Genomic DNA, 26311 nt, shown 5'->3' with positions numbered 1-26311 from the left:
GACCAGAAATAATGCAAAACAGCTTCCTTTGATAAAACTACAAAGAGAGAGAGAGAGGCTACAAAGCTGCAAAATGAATTTTAATCTTCCTTTCTCCTCTGAATAAAAAAAAAAGGAGGGGAATGAAAACCTTTCCTTTTGCTGCTTGTTCAATCACTGCCAACTCCATTAAGCGCTTTCTCGTTCAAAGATTTCTTATGAACAGCGTCTCTAATGAGAGGGAAGCTTTGTACTGAACAAACAGTATGGGGAAGACATTTTCCCCAACCAGCCTTTTGCGATTATTTGGCTGGAAGACTATCAGGATATGTGAACCCAAAAGAAATCTGAAGATGAGCAGCAGCAATACTTAAAATTGATTTGCACCCAACTTTTCAGGTGAAACATCAGAATGACTGGCATTCAGATAAAAAGAATATCACGTATTACAAAAGCGCAAAAGAAGGTCTTTGGTTCACTCTGCATTCCTGGCTTATAGATGCCCTTCCCAATAAAGTAGTATCCCAACTGAGAATTTAAAAACTTCCTTCAGCTTTAAGACAGATAACTGATTTTCTTGCACAGCGCATCTGCTCGCTCTACTGCAGGGAAATTCAAGTACCCTTCTCTTTTTCCCCACTGGTAACTTTCTGTTTTTGCATTTGATAGAGAAAAACAAACAACTTTTTGTTTAGTTTAATTGGCTAAACAAGTTCTTGTTCTTTAATTAGTTACTACTTGTTAAAAACCGTTTCATTCACAATGTGTTTCAACAGATGAAAACTACCAAAGAAATACCTCAGGTTGCAATTTTCAGCATGAAGGAAGGAGGAGAAGAAATGGATCAAACTGAGGTTTCGCTGTCCCAGTTTAACCATACACTATAAACTGGCAGTACACTATTGAAAATACCCCTCCCAACCAAGCCACCTCACATATTGTACTGATACCTTCAAATCTTTGTTCTGCATAGCCTAAAAGCCAGCTACGCTCCTGCAGTATTTACCTTTGCTGCTACAAAATCAGAGGCTTTGGAAAAAAAAAAATCACACTTCCCAAGGCACAAAAAGCACACCTTTATTAGAATAACGCTAACCTTCAGAAATGTACATTAACTTAAGGACATTACACTCCGGTTTCATCAGATCATAGTTAAGTATGTCACATACTTCAGGAGAATAATTTAACTTTTCTGATACTGCGTATCAAAATTTACTTTGAAATAAACGGAGAGCATGGACTCATGCTCACCTATTGGCTTAATGATCAAGGACATGAACAAAATTGATCATAAGGGGTTATTTGTCTTGTATTCTCATCCACGTAGAGGTAAAAACGTTCCAGATTCTGATTCTTTATTTTTTAAATATCAACCTTATACCATAAATTCCACTTATAATATTCAAGTTGCTATTTACATGAGTGTTGCGGTCTTGACTGCTGTCAGGTTTGAAGAATAGGCAGAGGTGTTACTGCAAAACGATCTATAATACAACTACCGTCTACCTAGATAACAAAGCAAACCGACTGCTGCTATACTGCATTCATCATTAACGAGCAAAAGATACGGGCGAGCGTGCATCTCTAGTGAGACAGATACACACACACGGATACAAGCCCCAAAATAAATGTAGAGCCTATCTCAAGGAAAATCCTACTTTTTACATAATTTTTATATTATTGCAAGAATAACACCAGTTTCATCTACTTGTGTATTGAAGACTTTTTTTTTTCTAAGTTCTAGACAGTTCTAACATTAAGCTTAGAGTTGTTACATAAAACAAACCCATTTTCTCAGTTGGAAAGCACTCCCACACGTGAAACTTCAAACTTCGACTTAGGAGTCTCTTTTAATTATTTTAACATACCAGAACAATACAAACAAAGATTTTGAAGAAAAACAATAAACAGTACTAAAAGCATAGCCAAACAGACTAAATGAAAAACTAATAACAAGGATGGATGCCAGTGACAGCCTATCAAGTCTTAGTTAACTAAATAATTAGGAAAAATGAGAAGATGGCAAAAAAATTGCTTTCATATGAATTAGCTAGTTCCTTTTTATATATAACAACGGAGACAATAGCCTGTTACAGGCATTAATTATTTCAGGATCTAATTTCTTCTGAAAGTTACCTTGACTCTACCTTTTAAAGACAGAAAAGAGATCAAGAAACATTTAGAAATATTTTTAAAGGTTGCAGTTTAAAACAATTTGAATTAAACCCCTTATTAGGGTATTTCTAATAAATACCTTAGATAATCATTACTCCCCAGAGTGTAAAATCCATAACAACAATACAGAAGAACTGCAGTCATATAAGTGTACTTAAAGTATGCATAATAATGTTCCTACTTACGTTTCTGTGTCTGAAACTAATGACTCATTATTACACACATCATTGAAGGTATGAAGTTGGTTCTATAGTTAAAAAGAGGAAGAAAAAATTACAATTTTATCTAAACACTTTTTGAGGCAGTTTTCTTATATTTAAAAATAGTGGCAATGACACAATTTTCCTAGTACTATCAACGTTTATAAACAACTCCCTTTGGAAAAAAAAAATTAAACAGCAGCCATCCTAGTAGGTAAGTGGGATCAGTTTAATTTATTTATCAACCTTTCTTTCTCTACACCCATCAAATGATATCAGGAGATGCTAGCCACTCTAGACATCAAAGGAAGGCATCTACCAGCAGCTTTCCACAGAGATTTTCAAGAGAAATGAAACGCATACTCGGGAAACTAACATTTTAGTATCGGTTTCCCCATTATTGTAATGCTCACTAAAACAGCAAAGATTTCTTTAATCACATTATCAACATTTACAGTCTACAAAACTAGAGAATGAAAACTACATATTTTTAAATAGAATGAAGCCTTGAGACGCATCTGAAGTGTTGAATTCAAGTCTTCACAGGGAAAAAACAAAACAAACAAAAAACCCCAAACACACACACACACAAACAAACAAACAAAGCCTTCCTAAGGGTAACTCTCTTTTCCAGAATAATCATCCTGGGTTTACATCACTTCTTCAGTCTTAAAGTCAGCAATCATATTCACATAACAAAAATTCTGGGGATTTTACATTTAATTGGAATTTTGTTCGGGTTGCCAAAACGCCCTGTTACATACTTGGAAGTTCAAAATTTATAAGGTTAAAGTTGATTTTTTTTTTTTTTGTAATTGCATTACCTTACAGGTATATACAGGAATAAAATATGCTTGTCTACTATACAGATATATAAACTCCATGCCACTTGAAATATTATTAGGTAAAATCCCCCTCAACTCACTGTCAATTATTTCAGTCTCCTACTACTATTAACTAAAATGCATTTAGGCCAGAACACGTCATGCAGTTCGTACCATTTATCAAAAAGCAAAGCTATCTTTGAAAGTCAGAGGGGGTTATCATTTGAAGCGTAGGGTAAAGCAGCGTCGGAAATTTGGACCCTTTCAGTACCTGAGGTCCATGGTGGTGGAGAGCGAAATAGTAAACCGTCAGTCCTGAAAAGTTTAAAATAAAAGCTGTACGCACAAATTTCCTAAGCGTGTCTTGCTGAAAAATTCTAGAGCTGTCTATTACACTGACAGAGCAAATTTGCTGCGTACCTTTAAACGGTTGGAATTCCTTTTGTATTTAAAAAGAAATACCACCTGTCCTTTCTCTGGAGACATGGTCTCAAAAAAGATCATGAAACAGCTACACCACTGTACCATACACCCTGACACTATCTGCTCCAATACTCTTTGCTTTCTTCTGCACTTGTAAGCCTAAGGACTCTCACCTAGAAGTTATTCATTTCAAGTGACTAAAAATGCCAGCAGAACTCCCTTTCCTTCAGCATCACCAACTTCCCAGATACATAGGCTCTATACTCAGCTCTTTACATTACATTTTTAAAATATTTGAAATGATGTAATAAAACTGATTTGTCATCCGAGCTTCAAGAAGAATTAAAGACATAATGTGAATTTTTGACATTCAAACTAAAATTCTTGCATAACTTCCTCAAAATAGTTATTTATTCTTCTCTCTCTGTTGAAACAAGCCTGGTTGCACGTATTCTGTCGTTCAGACGACAGCTAATCTCCTTCAGTTTTTACAAAAAGATTTATTCATGTCTAATCTTAAGAATTGTCAGGGAAAAATGTTTTGGAAGAACAAAATTGAAAATATGATTTAAAATGAGTGAGACATGAGAGCCTGATTACACAGTTATGAATAGATATAGTCAAATTAAACCCATGCAGAAATGAAAAAAAATATGCAAACCAAACCTCACGAAGCAATTACCATGACCAATTAGAACCGGGTCAAATGAAGAAAGAAGGGAAAGGTCACTAATATTTCCGGACACTCTTTTCCCCCCTATCAGAAAACATTCTGAAAGGCATTCAAAGTTTGAAAGAATATTGAACTATTACCAATTTTAAATCTATAGTCATGCAGCGATCCAAATTTCCCAAACAAAATGCTGTTCTACAGGAACACTGACAAAGTGTTCCTTATTTATATTTGAATTTTCAAATCTATATTTTTTAATAACAATTTCAACTACAGTCTTCTGCAACACAGAAGTGTAACACAATGCACACACGCAACAGTGTTGCATAATGCCCTGCCATATTTTCGCTCACCTCCGGACATCTTTTTCTACTTCATGTCTGGTTACCATGAAATACCAGAGGGAATAACATACTTTTACAATTTTTTATGCTATACGAAACACTGTAAGAAACTAAAGAGGACTGTGCCCAGGCACTCGACTAATCCAGCAAGAACACATCAGTTAAAAAGTACAGCAAAGGCATGAAGTGTTCATCCAAGAAACATCACGCACCCAAGCTGAGAACAAAAAACAATCTCCCTAGCTACCTTGGTCACCAGACCCAGGCATCAAAGGAAACTAATCTTCCTACACAGGAAACCAATGCAGAGAGAAGAACTATGTACAGGTCAAGGCTTCCCCTGAATTTGTTCAGGAAAAACCTAACAGTGTTACGCCTGCATTTTGAACAATGCAAGGAACCAGATAAAAAGAGGCTGAAAAACTGGAAGAGGAAGGATGCCCAGATCAGCGACAAATACTCATTTTCACACAACTTTTAGGTTTCTCTCTAACTAGAAGAGCAGGAAAAGAGACCTATCTGTGAAGCAACAGTAGAGAGAGAAGAGGGTATTTTGCAGCTGAACGATCTGGACTGACAACTGAGAGATGAAATCAAAGAGAAACAAACAAAAAAAGCTTCAGGTATATCCTGTTTCACATTTTGCTGCTGTTTTCTGTAGCTATTTCCAATTTCACATTCAACTTCTCAAGCTTTGCTAAATTAACTTACATGTGTCTGTCTTCAGCCTTGTTTTGTAAATAAGAACTTTAGTCAGATGGTATGACACACTATTTGTACACACTACTCTTCAGAAGAGGCAAGTCTATATGTGGTGGCAAGCAAAGATAATCGCTGTATGCCATACAGCACGTATTCTGTGAGTCTCAAGAGGTTCCATGAAACTGAAAGGTTTAATTTCAGGTCATGTTACCTGTCAGACAGAAAAAAAAGCTTTCAGCAGACACAAATCAACACCTCCTTGTTAGAAGACTTGCGTCTTTTTAGATTCACTGATGTCTTTGGTCAAAGATTTCCATCTCCTCGATGAGAACAAAAGTACTCTTATCTTGCAAGAGTACTTAGTCATGCCATAAAAGCTATCTGAACAACCTCTTTTAGGTTTGATCTTGTGAGCAAAATTAGAAAGCTGTATCTGAGTCAACTTTCCATATTACTTCAGAAGAATTTTGTCTTTGAAATAAAGTGTGTTTTGCAAAGTTCACACTTTCTTTTAATATTTAGCATAAAGTTTGGCTAAAGGTTTTCTCTGAATCTTCATATCTATTTAAAAAAAATTAAGTGAAGAATTGTTTCAAGGCTAAATGCTCAGCTTTTGGCAATGAAAGTCCAGGAAAGGAAAACATTTTGCAGTTGCAGATATCTTAGTTCTAAAGTCTTAGATACAGAACAGGAAGCTCAAATTGTGTTCCCTGGGAAGAACACCTCAATGAAATTACTTTGACAAATTCTAGCCATCAAAGAAACGTATAGGAAAAAAAAAAAAAAGAAACTTCAGAAAAGTAGCCATAAGGTACATCCGTAACAAACAAGGCCGTGTGAAAAACTTAGCTTAGCTTCATTACATCTTGGCAGACCTTTGTTTGCAAGGAGCACAGAAAACTTCAAGAAAGAAGCAGTCATAACTTCTGTAAATTTCGGGTCAGATTTCATACTCCAAGCTGCACAAATCTGGCAATTAAAATCGTCCCAGGGAAGACATACGAAACTAAATTAAACAAAATGCTTTTCAAACTCAAAAGTCAAAGGAGGTAAAGCAAAAGAGGATTCCACAGAGATTTTAAGATCTTAAAAATAGAACAAAAAAGGAAACTTCTTACGATTTGAATAGATAATGAAGAATCAGTTGTCTCAGAATTCCAGAGCAGTTTTTGGGACTAATTAATTAAAACAGACTTGACAAATGATCAACAAACAATATTTCAGTTTTACAAGTTGAAGCCAATGCCTTTTATGAAAATCTCACTTTTACAGTAACATTTACCAATCATAAAAGGTCAAAATATGTTATAACTACTTAAAATAATACAATTTCACATTCTTTAAAATGACCTATATGCATGAAAAATAAACAAATGATGCATTCTTATTTGCAGAATTTCTTTTGGTAAGGATAGAGAAAACGATATACATTAGCAGTCAAAGGAAAACTGTACAAAATTGAAAGAAAGTACTCACACGGATAAAAATCTAATGTAATTGGAACTATGCAAACCTATGGAAATCTACTTTATAATCAATGATCCTGAAAATTATGCTTTCCAAAACTGTACAGAGGAAAAAAAAGGAACTACTTATATGCCCGATTAATTGCCAAATTTTAAAATATATCAGATGAGAGATCTGTAACTGTACAAACAATAAAGCACATGGCGATGAAAAATATTTCTACCTAAGACTTAATCACCTCTCTGAATATTTCTTATTACACAAAAAGAACTCAGAATATTCACTTTACACTAATTAGATATGACTGAAAATTTGAATTTAGGTACTGAGTATTTTATATATATGTGTGTGTGTGTGTGTGTGTGTGTGTGTGTGTGTGTGTTTATGTAAAGTCATATAAATCACTTTTATATAAAAGTTATAGATACAGGAACAAATTCATGCTGTCACTATTTCGTCCAAAAATTAAGTTTATCTTTAACTTGCTTTAGAACCTCAAGTGGATGAACTCCATTATGTTTTCATGTATATAAATGCAAAACTGAATGGCCAGTATTTTCAAGTCCAATAAACGCAGTTACACTTAAAACAGCATTTGACATTTGATTAACACTGAGTGGTTGTTTATAAACAATTTCTATTTTTAAGCTTAGTGGGTTACACATCTGTGAAATGTAAATATTTTCTTTGGTTAAAAAACAGCCATAATCTCACTGGAAATACTTACAGGTGATTTTAAATTATCATTTATTACAATAATTGTAATTATTTCTACATGCAAGACAAATATAGGGAGAACCAAAATTTAAGTAAACTTGTATTTACTGGCGCTCAGTGGCTAACACAATCACCGAGCAACACTATTTAATTAGTTAGAACGAAGAATGCTAAATGTGTTCAGAAAATAATATATATATGTATCTTAAGATTTTTATTCATTCTAGTAGAGTTGGTTCTTACTCATCATTCTGTGCATTAAGGCAAATGTGACAATATGACCTATAAAGACTGTCCAAATCCTAAACACACTGTCAGACCAAACGTAAAATCGAAAAGGCACAGATTAATAAAAAAAATTCACTTTTGACCTTCTGCACATCTCTATATGACTATAAATACATACATAAGAAACAATGACAGACAGAGCATGCGCAAAGCACCCTGACTAGTGCAATATGGAGCGTTTCCATGGGGAAGAGAATGGTGTGGGACTTTTGTTTTTAATCTATTTCTATTTGATGCTAAATATATTTACCTACTCAATTCAGTCTTCTGCTAATTGATGCAGAAATGTTGTCTCTTGAGAAACAAACTACACTAAACAAACAGGAAAAAGAGGTATGTGCAATACAAAGAACCACCTAATTACAGTAGAGTCAAGACATTGTAAAGGCCAAAACCAAGACAGATTGAAAGCCTTTGTAAACAACAAATATGGCCTTGAAGAGGGACCTAATTTCAACATGGCTGTCACAAATCATGGTTATAATGGTTTCATTTGGTAGAGTAAACTGTTCAACAAGCATGTTGCAATTCCATATGCTGCAAAATGTAGCTCCTGGTCATCCCTCTGAATGAACTCTACATTCATAAACATGATTGTAACTTTCTAAGATTGCTTGTAAGAGGATTCTGCTGTTTTGCATACATTAAAAAAGCCCAAATAACAAAACAATAACTCATAAAACATAAAAGGAAACATTTTTTCTACATATTATTTATATTTTTAAAAGTTCTTACTGTTATTTGACTCAGTCCAGCCAATCTCATTGTTAGAGTTGGAGACATAAAGTACTTAAACGCAAGATCAAGACTTTCTTTATCAAAACACAAGGCTGTATCCAACGGTTCTTTAACTGTGCTCCACATTAAATCTGCCATGTTCCGGGCTGCACTCTGTCGCAACTCCTGGTCTGACAGTTTACATAAATACCTGGAATAAATTACAAACGAAAGAAAAAAAAAATGGTATGATTCAAACTAGAACATACATAAAACTGTCTCTCCTGGATCTTATAGCAAATATAAATTTCCAACAGCCATAACAGTATTTAAATTATCACTGTCAATAATATATCAAGAGCTGATAACAATAAAAAACCCATTAAGGAACAACAGAATTCTGTACAATATTTCAAAGTCTACTAGTAAACGTGATTCTGATTTTAAACCTCTTCAGGGGCCTTTGACCAGAAAAAGATTGCCACAAAATGACACGTGAAACCCATGTTGTTCTTAAGAAATGCAAGCTGGAAGCCTAAGCCTCTTATCTGTCTCATGGGAAGGTGCCCTCTCCAGATAGCTGCATCATGGCCATTTACTCTTCTATTCAAACTCTTCACAAAATTCAAGTGTCACAATTCACCTAACATTAAAACATTTGAGAACTGAATTTCTGGAAACAATGTAAACGGACCCCAAACAGCACTCTGACAGATCCCCTAGTGCAATGAGAATCCTCTGAAGATGAATACATCCCTGTTTGTAGTCTCAGCTACAGAACAGAAAAAGTTATTATTGTGCAATCAGGTTTTGATCCAATTAGCATAACTATGACACATGCACATTTTTTCTGCCATAACCGCATGTGATCTGTGTTTGTTCTAATGTACTCTCTGTGCCACAGTATCACTTTTGCAACAGGTTAGTGCAGGAGCGCATAGTTGTTTCTTCTACTGACAGTTATTATAATCTTTAAAGATGCACCATAACCACTACCAAGGATCCTACAAATCTCTCAGAGAAACAGAGAAGGATACAGAATTTTAAATAGTTATATTTTTCCCAAAGCAGAGATCTTAGGTAAGGGGTCATGCGATCATGCACAACGAATCGCAATACAGATATTCTCTGCACCCGGGAGGCAGAAGAAATAATCATTTATGGAAATTAACTTACAGAAGCTAGCACAACTTCAGTCTTACCCAGACAACTGCCAAATCAATCTACACCAAGAAAATCAATGCTGAAATGCCTGTAAAGTTCCTATGTAACACTGACACAGTTGAGAGTTTCTGCTAAATTCAACACATAAAGAGAAAAACGTTTAGAAATAAGCTTTCTTGGGTTTATTTTGAAGCAGTTAAAAATTGTACATGAAAGGTACACACAGGGTTACCACACATAATTTTTTCTGTGTAATTCAGTGTTCTGAAGTTTTGACTACATCTGAATTAGATCTAACTACACAGAAATGCATTAAAAATCCATTTGTTTGACAGCCTAAATCTGGATCTATCATTGCAATACTGGCCAAATATATGCTCGCATCTATTAAAAACCACAGAAGACATGAAACTACACTTAACTACGTGCATACACCATTCCTTTGCATTTATATCATATAAGCATTAGAAAATAAAATAAAATAAAAAATACAGGCCCTGATTCTTATTTAGATTAAGGCCCTTCTTCACAGTTCCTGCACGGAGGCTGTAAAGTAAACGTACTTCAGTGACACTTAACATTGTCAAACAAAGCAAAGAGACTTCAGTGCAAATAACCACAGTGACAGTAGCTCTATCATAGAAAGCACAGATAAACAGCAGAAGGACAAGAGAAGGACCATCCAGGGCCCAAGTAACCAGATCCTTCACTGTTCTTAAACGTGAAACTGGTCTTCTCAGATGGAGCACTGGAAATCAGATAATGGTAAGAAAATAATGCTTCCCTGCTATGGCTTTTATTGAAGAAAAGCGGTTAACAAGAAGGGAAAGCTCATTTTCCAGCAATCAGACCCAGTAATCTATCTCTAACCCAGAGACAGGTGAGAGGAGTTACACTCTAATGAAAAAGCTCATCGGTCCACGTTACGAAATGCAGTCATCTCAATATAATTACCAGTATTTCTTAGATCAGTTTTTTATCTCCCCATTCTTATATGCAAACCGTATTCAGCCCTGGTCCCCAAATCTCTTCAACGTTCATAATGTTCATCAAGTCATGCTTGATTGCTTTGTGAACAGATCTTAAAGGTGTTAAAAGAAACTGTATGCATTTTCTCAATCTATGACTTTTCTCATTCTGCATATGTCTTTATATGACAGATGTAGAGTGCTTGTGTGCAAGAGACAGACAAAAATAGACACAGATCTACATATACAGGAAGAAGGGTGTTTTTGCGGCTTTGCTGGATTTCAGTGACTGGACTTTCACCTGAAATCTTGCTTACTCTAGAAAGTTTGGGGAAATAACTGTACTAATCTACATGATATAACAAAACTTTTGGATTGTAATGCAACTGTACCCGTATAAATCTACTTCTAATCATAAAATTTACTCCAGAACAACATTTGTTAAGTTCTTTCAGTGCACTTACTGTATTTGGTCCAAGTTTGCACCACATCTGTGTCATGTTTTATTATATTAAGAGACGGTGGGTTTTTTAAAAAAAACTTTTATAATAACTGAAACTCCAGTGCAGATTCAGTTGCACAACAACAAAAATACTTTGACAGTGTAGTCAAGCTAAGGCCCTACAGAAAGCTACAGAGCAAAGGGCACTTTTAGCTAGTTAAGCCACATTTTAACTAAGATTTTTTTAGCATAACTGGGTTATTCTAAGAGCTAGTCACAATGTACACGAGGAAGATGCCACTCTTTTGAGTTTTCATGGGCATGACAGAATCTACATGAGAAAATTTACAGGCACTACTATGTTGGTCATAAATCAAATATGATATCTTTACCGCCAGGACTAAAGCTACAAAAATTTGCAGAGTAGGCAAAGCCTTATTTTGATTCTGGAAAGATAAAAGTGCCCTGAGCACCTTAGTATCAGTATCCTGGGTCCACTTCAAGCTTCTACTAGTAGAACTTCATTTTTAACAAAAATGAAATCTTTAGATAGCACTGGCAACTAACACACCCCTTTCCTCACACTGAGTAGTTCTAAATTTGCTGCATTGCCTTGCACAAGAACAGCAGTACTGGGCAAGGCAAAAGGTCTATTTAGCCCCAAATCCTCTCTCTAAAAAATGGATGAAGGTTTCATCCCACATATAATGAACTCGATGAACCTACTACTATGATTTTATTTCTCTCTTTCCATTGACCTCAATAACCTGTGCCAGGTACTTCCACAATTGCATTTGCATGAAAAAAAAATGTCCTTTCATTTCTTTTAAATCTGCTACCTGATGACTGCATTGCATGCTCTCTATTTATTGTTTTTTGAAAAACTGAATAATCGTTCCTTATTGTCTTCATATCATTCGTAGAACTGTCATTTCTCTCTCAAAAGAAATCCTAGACTGTTTCTCCCTTCATATCAGTATCATTCTTTATCTCTGGCCTTCTCGGTCACCCTTCCCATCATCTAGCCAGTTCCGTTATAAGCTCTGTGAGACGGAATGACCAGAATGGTATACAGCATATAAATGCGAATATGTGATAGATTCCTGCACTGGCTTAATAATAGCATCAATTTTGTTCTCAGTCATTTTTTTTTCTTTTAATTCCTAAATTTTTGTCTTTGATTCCGCTGAGCATTAAGTCTCAAAGCAATATATGGATGATACTGCAAGACCTGTATTATCCAGGAAATCAGACATCGTTGCCTAAATGAGACTTCTGGAAACAAATATACTCTTTTATACATATAAATAAAGGACAGTCTGTGTAAAGGAGCTGTCCTGTCAGCCTGATGCACTTACAAAAATTGCTAAATATATATTATATATACATTCAAACCATTAGAATATATACACTCATTTTAAAAATTCAGTTTTAGTCTACTGAAACAGTATTTAAATTTGCTGTGTTGGGGAATGGAGAGAGTCCTGCTTAAAACATCCTGTTCTATGTTAGCATAATGCTTAAAATCACATCTCATGCTTCAGGACTTTGGGCAGTCAGCTGTGAAATAATCTTTTCTTCCCCATAATATGACTCTTTCTGGACCACAGCTGCAAAAGAGACATCAAGCAGAATGAGTCAGTGCTCCTCAACTCTAATGAAGAATTCACTTGAGTGCCTGGCTACTGTCTCCTGACTTCCTATTCTCTCTACCTGTTGCATACATTTTTAGATATTTGCAGCAGTGAAACATTTTGTGTAACTGAAAACTTGAGGCTTATTATAACAGTTTTTCATGACATTTAGTAGCAAGGAATGGTCTTGGGCAGTCCTATTAAACTTAAATTTTTAAGAAAGATATTATTAAGCAAGAGAGAAATCTTAATTCTTTGAGATGCGCTCTCTCCCTGTATTTCACAGGAAGCACTGGGTACCAGCAGTGCTGTCTGGAGGTTCCACTTCCTCTGTGTGTGTAACCTCCGCTAGCCTTGTGCCTCGTATTGAAACTAAAAGGCTAATGCAGGAACAGCTGCCACTTGCAGTTTCCTTTCAGTATATTTGAGCAGAGAAGGTTCTACTTCTCCCCAATCTGGGCAGAGATACAAATCCTTCATAAAAAAAAAAAAAAAAAACTCTCAAGATCAGTCCTTGAAGAGGGAGAGAGACTAATGGAGAAAGGGTTAGAACTAAATATCATATTAATCAACAGTATTTCCACACACAGCTCTCAGATTTCACCAGAATGAACACTCAGTAGAAGATACCAACTTGAGATGTAAAAGACAGGGGAATTTTTGGTCTTTTCTTTCATACCATCCAACACTATTTAGTGGTTTATAGAGACACTTACAATATCAGGCATATAGCTTTATCTCTTACTTCGCATAAAAACGGACTTCATTGCTAGCCTTTTTATTTCTGAAGAGCAAAACTATCCACGAGTCTTTCAATTAACAATGCTGCCACTGGAAAAAATGTTTCCAAAAGGCAAATCCCCATCACAGCTGATAGCTACAGCTCTCTTGAGGCATCCAGTATCTGGAAACATGCAGAGCCATTTCCCATCTCTGATCTTGAGGCGAAATCAGCTGGAAACAATGTCTTTTATAAGAAAGACACCATCAACAGCTTACCCTCATCTACATTTGCAATGAACTGTAACCTCATCTGATGCTGCTAGGATGCCAAGCAGGTGATCTCTCTCCCGGCTAACCATGCTGATCAGCATTGCAAAACTGCAGTTCTTGCAAGGAATCTGCACGAGCAGCAACCTGGATTAACAACGTTTTTATCTTTTAGATGAGATATTTCATGAAGGCATCTACCAAATTGCCATTTTCAACTACATAGTCATGGCAGAATTTGGTGAGGAGAAATAGCTAGGTGTGCAGGGTAAAGTACTTCCAGACCAGGGGTTTCAGAAATGCAGGCAACAGGCTGCTTTGCCACCAACACAAGGGCTTTGACTGAATCCGTATTTGACAGAAAGAGCTTATTAAGGTTTTAGCCACCACCAGCCTCTTTCAGATACTGTGGGCTACTGAAACCTACAACCCCTTCCCAGGCCAGACATTCCCCTCACTCCAGAGCAGCTGAAGACAGCTCTGCAGCACTGTTGCCGCAGTCGGGGTCCAGAGCACCCAGAAGGCCCATCCTGAGGTGATGGCAGGCAGCCAGAGCCCTGAGAGTTCACTCTTGAGTAAACTGCTCTCCAAGACCCTTCTATCACTTTGCATAGCAGCAGCACTTACTGCATGATTTGTTTCAAAGGCACTGAGCTGCTATGCCCAGGATTAGTATTTGCTTTCAGATACGACAGTAAACAGCAGGGGAAAACGTAGAGGCCCAGGGAGTTAAAAAGAAACCTATAACAACTACTTGGGGGTTGCTGCATATGTCAAAAAAATCACTTTTTACTGTCACTTTTTAGAAAAAAGTCACTTTCTTAGAAAAATCATCTGAGTGAACTTCTGTCCCATGTAAAGGTACAACACTGTATATTATTCTGTTATATGACCTAAAAGCTTCATGTCCCACTCCGTAAGCGCATCTTCATGAATAAAGCTCTTCCTATTGAGATTCAATTGTAGAAAACGAAATAGGGTAAATATCCCCTTCCTTCTCCAAACTTTTGGTGTCTTCCATAAGGAAATCTGTATCAATGTTACCTTTCTGACAGATATAAGCGTATCGTAAATAATACTAACAGACATTGAGGCTATCCTTTATGGCAAGAAGTTGCTGACAAACTACATTTTAAATCAGATGCAAGCATTTCTATGTATAAAAATAGTGAGGAAGAGATGAGGAGAAAACAGGAAAACAATCTTCTATTTATTCACTCTGATTTTATCTACAGTTATAAAATAAAAAAGCTTTAAGAACTATAAGCACTAAACAGGAGGACAAACAAAGGAAGACTAACAGCTAAGGCTGCAGACTGTGTTCTTCTGTCTCACTCAAGTTCCTTCGCATCAGCCTAACTCTAGTTGCTGATCCTTCAATGCTCTCTATATTTTCCATACACTGCAAGAAGATAAGTAAGGCTCATGAACAAATTCCCAGGTACACAAACAACCATGAGGAGAATACGTATGGAGACAAGCACTCAGAGATCCTCTGTATTTCCATGATTGCTTCCTAGACTGCTTCATGATTAATAATTACCTTAATTAGATTTCAAAGACAACCCATCAATAATAAAGGAGTAAGCACAGCAGGACTGTCAACTCAAGACTGGTACAGTTTAAAAAAAGATCAGAATACTCTTTTGTCTGTGGATATCATTTTGCTAGAGACCACTTTATAGCAAGATACGTTGATAGCCAAGTAATACTTAATTTGCATATTGTCAAAACCCTTTGCAACTAAAAAACAGAACGTTTTTTAAACACGAAACAGAGTTCTGATCCTCATCTTTTTGGGTACGTTTTGGTTGCCAATGTGATTTTTTTTTTTTTTTTGTTAAGAGTGTGATTTTATACCACTACAGTTAACATAATATAATCCATAAAGACATATTTATGGATAACACAGAAGCAAGCTATGACTATTAGAAACACATTTCTAGCAGCACGGTTATAGGGGACCCAGACACTTGGCGGATTTGTGGGCCCATGGACTGATGGAAGAACTCTGGCCTTTTAGGGAGTCTGGAACAAGAAGGTTTAAGGTTGGGACATCAGAGGAGAATCAGCAGATACCTCCCCCCTGCCCCGCACTGCAGGGCAGACACACATGCACAGGATAATTTCATCATCTGCTCACTGGAATTTTAATATTGTCCAAAGAAAACCAATAAAAATAAATTGCTTTATAAATAATATCTTTGTAAGCACTTTAATTTTAAAGCATTTTTCATGATAGGCAGCTTGATAAAAAGAAAATCATTGGGGCCTGATATAATTAGATACATAAAAGTGTGAGTAGACTTCTGATCACACTCCACTTCCTGCCAGCTGGAAATAAGAACTTCAAAATGTGAAGTGGTGTTAAAACTCAGTGAAGCTCAGTGTATGACATTTCAATGATTACAAATTGCTCTTCTACTCACACAATCTCACTGCAAATTTTCTGTAACTTTACGAAGATAACGCAGCAAACGAACAGTACTACAACGGATCCTGAGACAACATGTCGGATTGGGGCTGAATGCTGTATTAAAAATGCTATTACCAAGATCGATCTGCTCTACTGAAATCAGGTAGATGGACGGAACTACCCCAAACTAACTCTAAACAATACCTTCACTCTGTTTATTGAAATAATGGAGACAGAGCTTGAACAATTAGAAAGTATAGCATCTGAAATCATAAATAGGTGCTGTCAAAAGTCCCACAAGAAAAAACTCTTAAATTAAAAATTTACCTGATAACATAAGTCCTAAATGGTATAATGTGCTGCATGACAGCAGGGATGTGTAGCCATATTCTGATCTATAATGCAAAAACATAAATAGATAAAAGTTTCATTAATGACACGTATTGAGAATTATAAAAATGAAATATTGCTAGTACATTTGCACATGCAACCCCATTTTTAAAAAAGGCTTCGTTGTTGTTTTTCATGTGAATTCTTTAAATGGATAATTTTCTGATTTTCAAAATTATCTGAAGAATGTTTCTGTGACTTGTTTAAAGAGTTGCATCTTTTCTTCTACTCAACTAGAAATATAAATTTACTATAAATAACATTATACTGCACACATCTCATTTCTGAAGTTTCTGTAGTTTCTGTTTCTTCAATAGGAAAAACTGCTACTCAACCTTGTTGCTTTTCTTTTTCTTTTTTTTTTTAATCTAAAAGAAAATGACTCCATTCTTTCCGTTCCTTGTGAAGCTCTCCTAAATCAAGCAACATTATGTGACTTGTGTTAATGTTTTGCTTCATAGGGCTTATATACGCTATAAAATTACATTTTATAACCAGTGACTAAGAGCAGTTTTTTTACTATCGTATTTGCATTCCCGTGTTTACCACACCGCGCCTTTACCACTTTTGCAAAAACATATGCTGGAAAAAAACGTATGCAGAAAAAAAACCAAACCTGAAACAGCTATTTAACACTGCTGTGAGGAAAAGAGGACCAATCACATTACTTACACAGGCAAAGTTAGAGGTTCCATCTGCATTTCAAAAAGGAATGCTGAGCCTGTTAAACCTGTTACAGAAAGACAACTATGTGCCAGGTAAGGGATCTAACACAGATGAAATATTAGCAGCTGTTACTACTACTAACAATTTGAATCACGTGCACACACAAATCTTGTGAATAGCCAACACTGACATTCACTCAAAGCTGTCATGTCAATCTACAGCTCCATGCTTGTTCTTACAAGAAAGTTTAATCTTTGCAACTGATGCAATATATTCTGACTATAAAATAAATTCTCACCAGGAGTTCGGAAATTCTGTATGTAAAATATTCTAAAATCTCATTCTTCCTAGCAGAAAACACTACTAGCCAATAGTAAAACTGTATCTCCAGCATTTATTTTAAACACTTGTGGAATTAGCCACATATTTTTTGAATCAATTCTGAAAAAAACATTTTCAGGCTTGTTTTTTTACAGTGCGACTAATATTACACAGTAATGATACTAACCAACTTAGCAAGAGAAACCTGCCAAATCTTCACATTGCCAAAAAGGCCACGTTTGGAATAAGCTGCTGATCCTACTGGCAGTCTCAAGAAGAAGAAAAAAAAAGACTAATGTGCCAAATATAGAAACTGCAACTAGAAGATGCTTGTTCTAGAAACAAGAATTAAGTAACATTTTGACATGGAATTGCAAGGATAACAAAGATACTATTTGCATTCAGACACTGATTCTAACACAATGATGTGCTCCTTTTCATAAGCAAGTATGAAATAAACAAGAAAATATATTTCCTTACGGAAAAAAAAAAAGGAATGTTTTTATAATTTTATTTTATATATTCCATTAGGTATACTAATGTTTATTCTGTATTAATTCAAACTTTTAAAACCATTTCATCCATGTGGATTCTTGTATTACATATGACCTTTATCCTCTGAACTGATAATTTCACATGCCATAAATAAAAATATAATTTTCATCATGATTTCAAATATAAATTCACTAAATTATTTGAACAAATGAATATTTACATAAGAAATTCATAATCCTCATCACACTTTTTATGCTTCTGTCTGCTTTTAGAAATGAACTATTTACTGTATCTTCTATTCTTAAACTTTAGTGTATTCTAAATGATCTCTTACTATAGCTGATTCATTTCTAAAAGGCAGTTTTGTCTCATAACACTTTTCACTTTTATAACTTGTCAAGTTATTAAGTTTCATAAAGTAAACTTAAAGCAGCATTTTGGAACTCCTCAGCATGACTTTCACTAATTCATCTAGATTGTGAAAGATAGCAATTATTCCTCCACAACATCCACAAATTGAAATAATACAGAATTAAGTAATGATAAGCTTTTTCAGTCAGGATTAAACCCTCCACAGAACAAGCTGTAAGTCACAGCTTTCTCTGCATCTCCTAGAGTTCTTCCTCAAGGAGACCGAGAGAATATCAGGCAGTTAAACAGAGCAAATACCATGGAATAAGAAACGTGGGAAGAAAGGAGGAAGCAAACTGACTTAAAAACCAATCTGACTAAAAAAGATAGCACAGAAATATCCCAAGAAGGAGCAGTCCTACCACAATACAGGTAGCTAAGAAAACATCTTGCAGAGTAATGAGCTGGAGGAAGGCCAAGAGTGCCAACTAGCCAACTGCCTGTGGGAAGCAAGCTATATTATATTACATTTGCTAGCTTTATCATTACAAACGTAAGCTTGTTTCACAAAGACTTTTAGTCAAACTCCATTTGCTGGACAGAAGATTTCAAGGAAACATCTTCTCAATGATTTTCTTAATGTCCTCTATAGGAATGAAACACCAGTACTCTCAAACAAGCAGCTCAGTTCCCCTGCATACCTTAGTCATTTGTGGTGATGTTCTTCCCTTTACATGCACCTTTAGAGTACGCTTAATGAGATATTCATCTTCCCTCGTGGAATTAACACAGCAAATGCTTTCCACACAACTACGCAGTCTTGTTTATTAAAAGCCGAACGTTTTTGGTTATTAACAAATGATTTCTTTGACTTTCCTTTACCATCTCCAACGTCTTTCATCTATTCTCCTTCACAGAGCTCTCCACTAATCCTAACTTTATAATGAGGGATGATTAGGCCCCTCCATACTACAATCTTTCTCAAAACTATTTTTCGAAACGCTTAAAAAGTTGTCGCTAAAAAATTCATTCTCCTCACAGACTGTAAATTAAACCCTAGCTTTCATGTTTCTAGGAGTCTTTGCAATAATGGCTAGTTAACTGCCGTCCTCAAAAGTCGGTGCTACTGTGCAAATGTATTTAAGAGTTATTATACACTAGGGTTCTGACTTTACACAGGTTACAGTTAACACCGCAGAGATGTTCACTGAGCTATTATCAACAAGGTCACTCATAAATCTCACATTATCTATCAATCCCATAAACTCAAATACACAAGGGTAAAAAGAAGTCTGAGTAGCAGAGTTCTTAGGGAGATCAACAATATTTTGTTCATAAAAATGATATTGTGAATGCTTATTTTTGATTCATTGAGCTGATTCACAGAAAATAAGAAATATATATTATGATATGCTATTTATATTTACTATATAAATTGTAAATATATATATAGAGACAGAATATAAATGGAATCAGGAAAAAGGAAGATTACATCAACATTAGAAACTTATGCACCACTGCAGAATGAGAGATAAATCTGGGTTTTTTTGGTATCAGTGAAGAGAAATTATTTTGTCAAAAAAAATTATCTGCCGCATTTAGAACCAATACACATGTTGTATTTTAAAGTCAGAAACATTACTGGCCAGTAAACTGAGTTACACCAAATGCTGGAAGTGGATGAATAAAGCATATTACGTATAAAACGTGACCTTATACTTTCAGTAGTGAACTCACAGATAAAATCTAAGAGTTGTATTTTTCTAAAACAGTTTTCCTCACGTCTCTCTAACTTGCATGGACTTGCCAGCAAAGCCAGAAAGAGTGCACAAAAAAGATTCTGGTTGTACAGTAAAAGATGCAATGCTGGAAGAGGCTGAAGAAACAGTACGTCTATTGCTTATGGGCTGGGTTGAATTTCACTTTATCTGACATGTTTAACCACAGCTTTCATCTAAAATAGCTGCAAGACACAGGTAAACATATTACCTACTAGAACAAAAGACATCTGCAAAGTTGCTTAATTTGGAGAAAGAGATTTTGCTGAGGCATATTTAGGGTTAGGGTACATCTGTAAGAATTTGGAAAAGAAAGTTCATGTGGGGAAAGTTTAAGACTTCAAAAAAAGACAAAGACGACAGACAGATGCAGTTTAAACACACACTGGCACAGGACACCTAGAACATGGGATCTGCAATCAGAGTGCTGATTGAAAAAAATGCTGGTGGGACAGGGAGCTAGCTGGTTCCACGACCAAAATTAACCTCTCAACTGGAATAACCTACAAGACCACACATTTTCAGTAAGTGGTTTGATGAAGACTGTTAACATTATTTCTTACACCTGGAACAAGGCTCCAAGGTAAAGTTGCGGGGGGAGGGGAAGTGGGGGCACACATTTTCTTCTGCCCGAAGACATTACAGTCCCCAACTCTCACACAGCTGATTGTGATAACACCTCACCCAAATGCCATCTGGTCTGCTCACATGTTTATACCCTATTTCACTTAAAACATGCAAATTAACTTGAACAGTTTAACTCATCATTTTCTATTTCAGCTTGTTTTAACTTATTTGGGTTAGAAAGTCATAGGAGCAACTCAGCTGATATACAGGAGCAAAAGATACCAGCAGGTTGCACTAACAACAGCTAGAGACAGAAAGCTCATCAGGTTATACAGATAGGGCCAGAAGAGATCACAGCTCCACAGTTTAATGCACAAAGACGCTACAGCAGTCCTTCTGTTTAAGATTACAAGCATTGAGCGCGTCATGGCCTTACTCATTTGTCCTCTGACCTACAAGTCAAGAACCCTCACACTAGAAGAATCAAGAGTAAGCGATATCAGTACATCAGTAGGAGCTTTATTTCAACCATCCGCTCCTTCTATGCAAACATGTTTCAGTACTTATTTGGAACATCATCCTGGCTGGTCAGTAACAGCAACAAGAAAGGAGGAAAAACATGTGGAAGCAAGGATCCGATTTTAAGTACTTGATATTAGGATAAAACAACATTAAAGCTATGTTAAACTCACTTCATAAAAGGCATAACATAAATTATTATTTTCCTTTACATTCATATGTAATATCCACAAGACCGCTCATCACTTCATCCTCTTGCATTACACTAAATTCTCATACGTCCCTCTTCAGAGATCAGTTTTAATTTCCATTACGAGTCTCCTTCAAATCTTCACTAAAATTAATTCACAATTCTGATAATCCAAAATCACTAACATTTCAAAATGGACAAAGGAAGGATATATGTTCTAAAACTAAGTGGAAATAAAAGACAGTTGCCTCTATGCTGCAAATACATATAATATGGTATAAAGTCAGGAGAAATCAAGAGGCAGAGGAAGGCACAGGCTCTTCCTTTGCACCTCACAGGAAATAAGTAAAAAGTTAATATAGGCTGAAGCAGGTGAAAACGTATCCATGACACAAATTCAGGGACAAAAACTACCTCAGACAACAACATCCTTGGGGCTATTACAATCTCATTGTCTAGAAGCAATGAAATAACCTCAAAGTTTAAAATTTGTTGTGTGCCTACATGAAAGACTGATGAAAGACTGCCCCAATGGACCAGCAACCCTCATATTCCTAATAAGGAAAATGTTACAGTGTCCTTTGTCCCTCCTTGGTGCTATGGAATTCTTTCAAGCTTCAGTCTTTACATTTTTTAATTTTCTTATTTAACGTTAAATAATTCAGGACAATACTTACATTAGATACCACCGTAATAAATGCATGCGCTATAAGAAATGGCAGCGTCTCCGGGGTTCCATACTCAAAACAATCCTTCATGAGGGAAAGGCCATTTTTTCCACAAAACAGACAAACATAACGAAGCAAGTGCAATGGTACTTCTACATCCTACAGAAACAAACAGTAAATTCAGAAAACCAATAAACACTATATCCATTCAGATGCATAGGGAATTCAAAATCAGATACATTAATATAACACAAATCTATACGGAGGAGTGAACATGGCTATTTCAAGTTTCTAGGAAACGCATATCTATTTCAAAATAGAAATAGGTGTGACTTACATTCATATCACAAAACGCCCCTAATATATTGCTTTCTTGAGCAGATATATCCTGTTCAAGAGGAGAAAAATTAAAATTAGTTAACAGAAGGAATAAAAACACATTTGTAGCACAAAATACAGCTGACTATTAACAGACATTCCAATCAACTAACAGAAATATGAAAAACATTTTCAGGAAGTCAGAAGCTCAAGTTTTGCTCAACTTTTATACTGCAAAACTTATTTTTCCAGTTCATAAATTCACCTTTATTAAGCTGTATTTATAAGTACATACATATACACTTAGGATAATATCTCAGCAATTGCTCTCAGTGGTTGGGATTAACAGATCATTCTTCCACTCTGCCTCCCTTCCGCACCTAAGATCACCACATACCAACACCAAGTTTTTACAAAGGTGGAAGTCTGGCAGATTAGCTGCAGACCAGCCTAGGAATTACAAAACAGGATGAATCTAGCTGTTTTTGAATGTAGATGTTTTCATAAAGTTGAGAAGCATAACCAAACATCTGAACTTAGATGAACCAATAGACAGTATGCCCTATTGTCCTACATTTAGTGACACAGAAGGGTAAACCATCAAATTACTCATTTCCATTAGAATGTTAAAATTCTTCAGCTTCAGCTACTGTGTTCTTTATATATAACAAAACACCTCTTATAAAACAAGTGCCTAATACTCTTTAAAGGATAAACGTAATGAAAAGGTGTGTGTGTTGGGGGGGGGAGCGAATCATATCACCCTGTCAATCTGTTAGCTATTTGCTGTGACAAGAAATACATTTTCTAAAAGTTCTAAATTGAAAAGGATTTGGAAAAATAGCTTTTCTTTTTAATGTTCACATCATGCACTTGGTTGGGCAGCCTGAATCAGGATTTTCTTTATTAGATTAGTTACACATATTGGATGTATCTTGCATTTGGCTGGAGGCAAAAAGCCACTCGTACCATCATAAAAATGTGACTGTAAAACCACAACATTGATACGGGTACTTGCATGTAGTTGAAGCATACATTCTTCTCCTTCCCATCTCTCCACACTAAACACCCAGTTCTCATATTCACAACTCATATTTGAGTTAAACGCATAAGTAATTCACGTAGATTTCCCTGAATCTACGTCAAATACCTCTGTAGTGGTACACTGCAAAACTACACAACAGGATGGTGGAGGTAAGAGATGCTGGGTGGACCAAGCATGATATGAACATATTTTTAATTATTCAATATGTTTATATTACATCTAAGCATTTATTTCTCTTTTTTTCTGTTGAACTGAAATCATGATAGTCTAACAGTTATTTTTAAATCAGCTTTGAAGCCAGTAGGTGATATGTTTTCAAGTTCTCAGTAGCAAGAAAAGGTGTTCAGCGCTCTGCTCATGAAAACAGCAAACACAGTGTGAGAAATTTCACCAATTTTCTTGAATAAAAGAGACTTATTGCTGACTGAAATACAGTTCTTAGAATATAAAAGTCAAGAACTCATGAAGATACATTGCATCAGTCCTGCAAAGCTTACTAGAGGTGTGGTACTTGGGAGACAACCTGGAAATGTGACTTCTGTACTTGCAGATATGAAACAGAACAGTCAGCGACTTAGGATTCCTGAAGATGCCTTTACAGCCAAGGAAGTAAGAGAATTCCTCCCGAGAGTCTAATACGGTATTTAAAAAACAAAAAATAAAACAAAACACCACCACCCTCAGATGAAACATATTAGCTGATGTCTGACATGGACACAATCACGGAGGAGGGAACTTAACTAGGTGCAACTTCCAAGAAAAGATTTAGTTGAAAATTAGAAGCAGAGATGGCAATATCCCATAGAAGCAGAGGACTACAGAGATCTAAACAACCGACTTTCCTCTTTCATTTTATCTTCTTCCGTGAGCTACCAAACAGTTGGCTAACTCCCTGAAGATTCATTATTCATTCCTGTCTGGAGGAACTGCAGGACAGCGCAAAGTTCAGGAGCGCACTTTATGGTGGTGCTCCTTCTCTAAAGGATTTTAAGTGTCCTCCCTTCTCTAGAAGTTTATTTTTCCTCTGAAATGTCCGTTCCAGATATTAAACGGGCTGCATGGAACAAGCATGAAAAGAAAAACAGGGTGCACAGTTTTAAAGTCTCTACCATGCAAGGTTTCTTAAGAGAGCCAACTCCGAAGTATGAAAATTTCTCAAAAATCCAAATAAACATATTCATAAAACATTTTAACTAGGTGCATTTTAATGATGCAAAAATGGACACTAAGATCTCTCTCTTTGGGCACCAAAAATGTTGGTAGATTTCAACAGAAGCAAATGGTTTCCAGATACTATCATCTCAGAAGTTTTATTCTTCAATATTTATGTCCTAAGCTGGGTTGTCCTGTAACTGGCTGCAACCCACCGCGCTGTTCTGGAATCTCAAACTTGGCAGAAAAACATCTTTCATTAGGCTTCCAAATAATATGAGAAAAGTTGAGACAAACATTCTGTTTATACGGATTCATATTCACTTTACGTAAGTCACAGCTGTATACTTGTCCATTCTCAGGTATACCTTTCGAGTAAGTAACATATGCTTGATTCACAGATATAGTTTCACTGTCCTCAAATCCAGCATATTTCTATGACACTTCTGCCCTCTGCAAGGCAATGTTCACTTTGTTGTCTGAACCCAATGGTTCAAGGTAGCTTCTGTTGTCTGGGGCACGCACCCCTTCAGGCCATCAGTCAGGCTTCCATGGTCTTTGCCTTCTCACTTTAAAATTAGAAGAGGCATATGAAAACTACTACAGACAGGAAAACGTGTAAGGGACAAAAATCATTCTTATCCCATATCATTTAAGGGCATATGAGGTCTATAGCAGGGTCATACGTAGGCAAACATCCTTTTCTCTTGTTTCGTTGTTATTTTTGGTCCAATTCTGTGATCTCCTAAAACATGAAAAACCTGCTACTTTAGTAAGAATGTTTTCCCCCTCCATTAGATGGTCAAGTGTCTAGAGTGGCTCTGGCAAGCACCTGGGTAAGAGGATCAGACTTCAAGACTTGTCTTCCATCTGTCATTAAAAATAAAGTAAGGTTTTGGAGGTGTATGCAGAGCAAAGGCTAACAGTAATATGGACTACTAATTGCCACAGGAAGATAAAACTGCGTGAAAGCCTTACAGCTGCAATTTTTAAATGACAGCCTAGTTGGACAGTTCTAGACAAAGTACATGTGAAGCCTTGCTGGACATGATGAATCAATAAAATTGTGCAAATTCATCTCAAGAATCTGGAACACAGGATTTATAAACTCGGCAAGAGGGAAGATTAGAGTTTATTTTGCATCAGAAAACTTCCCCTTTTCCAGGGCAAAGGAAATGCTTAGTGGAAGAGCTATACTTCAATTTCTCCCAACAACTTCTTGGCAGATTTGGTCTGTTCAGGAATGTATTTAGCTTATAGGTACAGACAGCACACTTCAAACAGGGTTTTTTTGCTTTGTTTTACGTTTCCTTGAGGACTCAGTTCAAGCCTGATCAAAAAAAAAAAAAAAGCGCTGAGAATAATAATCTGTCTCAGTCTGACTAGTACATGTCCTAGACTGAAACCCAAAACTAAGTTTTGAACCTCAGTAAATGAGTTATTCATGGTGGTAAGAAGTGTTATGTCATTAAAATAGCTAACATTACTCCTTTACAGTAATATTACCCTAGGGGCTTCCTAAATAAAGCAAATCTCAATTTGTGAGAAACATTAAAGATGTTGAGACCTTTGAAATGTGAACAAATCCTCCTCCTCCCCCCCCCCCCCCAAAAAAAAAAAAAAAAGGAAAACTGTGCACAACAGAAGTGGACACTTTATGAGACAAGCCAGCAAGCCTCTATAATCGATACCTGGAAACGTGAAAGTCTAGCATAAAAGTAAAAAACA

General features: G+C 36.0%; 1 protein-coding gene across 7 annotated transcripts in view; it reads right to left on the bottom strand.

Moving 5' to 3' along the window:
- The window catches only part of USP34 (ubiquitin specific peptidase 34), a 155574-nt gene that overhangs the window by 101645 nt on the left and 27618 nt on the right, over nt 1-26311 (bottom strand). For all 7 annotated transcript variants that reach the window (XM_068940330.1, XM_068940333.1, XM_068940332.1 and 4 more), the window contains 5 exons: nt 22406-22456; nt 22078-22227; nt 16451-16518; nt 8528-8720; nt 2340-2401 (listed from right to left, as the gene is read on the bottom strand). In XM_068940330.1, coding sequence (XP_068796431.1) covers nt 2340-2401; nt 8528-8720; nt 16451-16518; nt 22078-22227; nt 22406-22456 — 524 coding nt within the window. The remainder of the gene's footprint in view (nt 1-2339; nt 2402-8527; nt 8721-16450; nt 16519-22077; nt 22228-22405; nt 22457-26311) is intronic.

Source organism: Struthio camelus, chromosome 3, assembly GCF_040807025.1.
Source record: "Struthio camelus isolate bStrCam1 chromosome 3, bStrCam1.hap1, whole genome shotgun sequence".
Taxonomy (NCBI): Eukaryota; Metazoa; Chordata; class Aves; order Struthioniformes; family Struthionidae; genus Struthio; species Struthio camelus.
The sequence above is the reverse complement of the archived record's forward strand: the minus strand, read 5'-3'. Positions and strand labels throughout refer to the sequence as shown.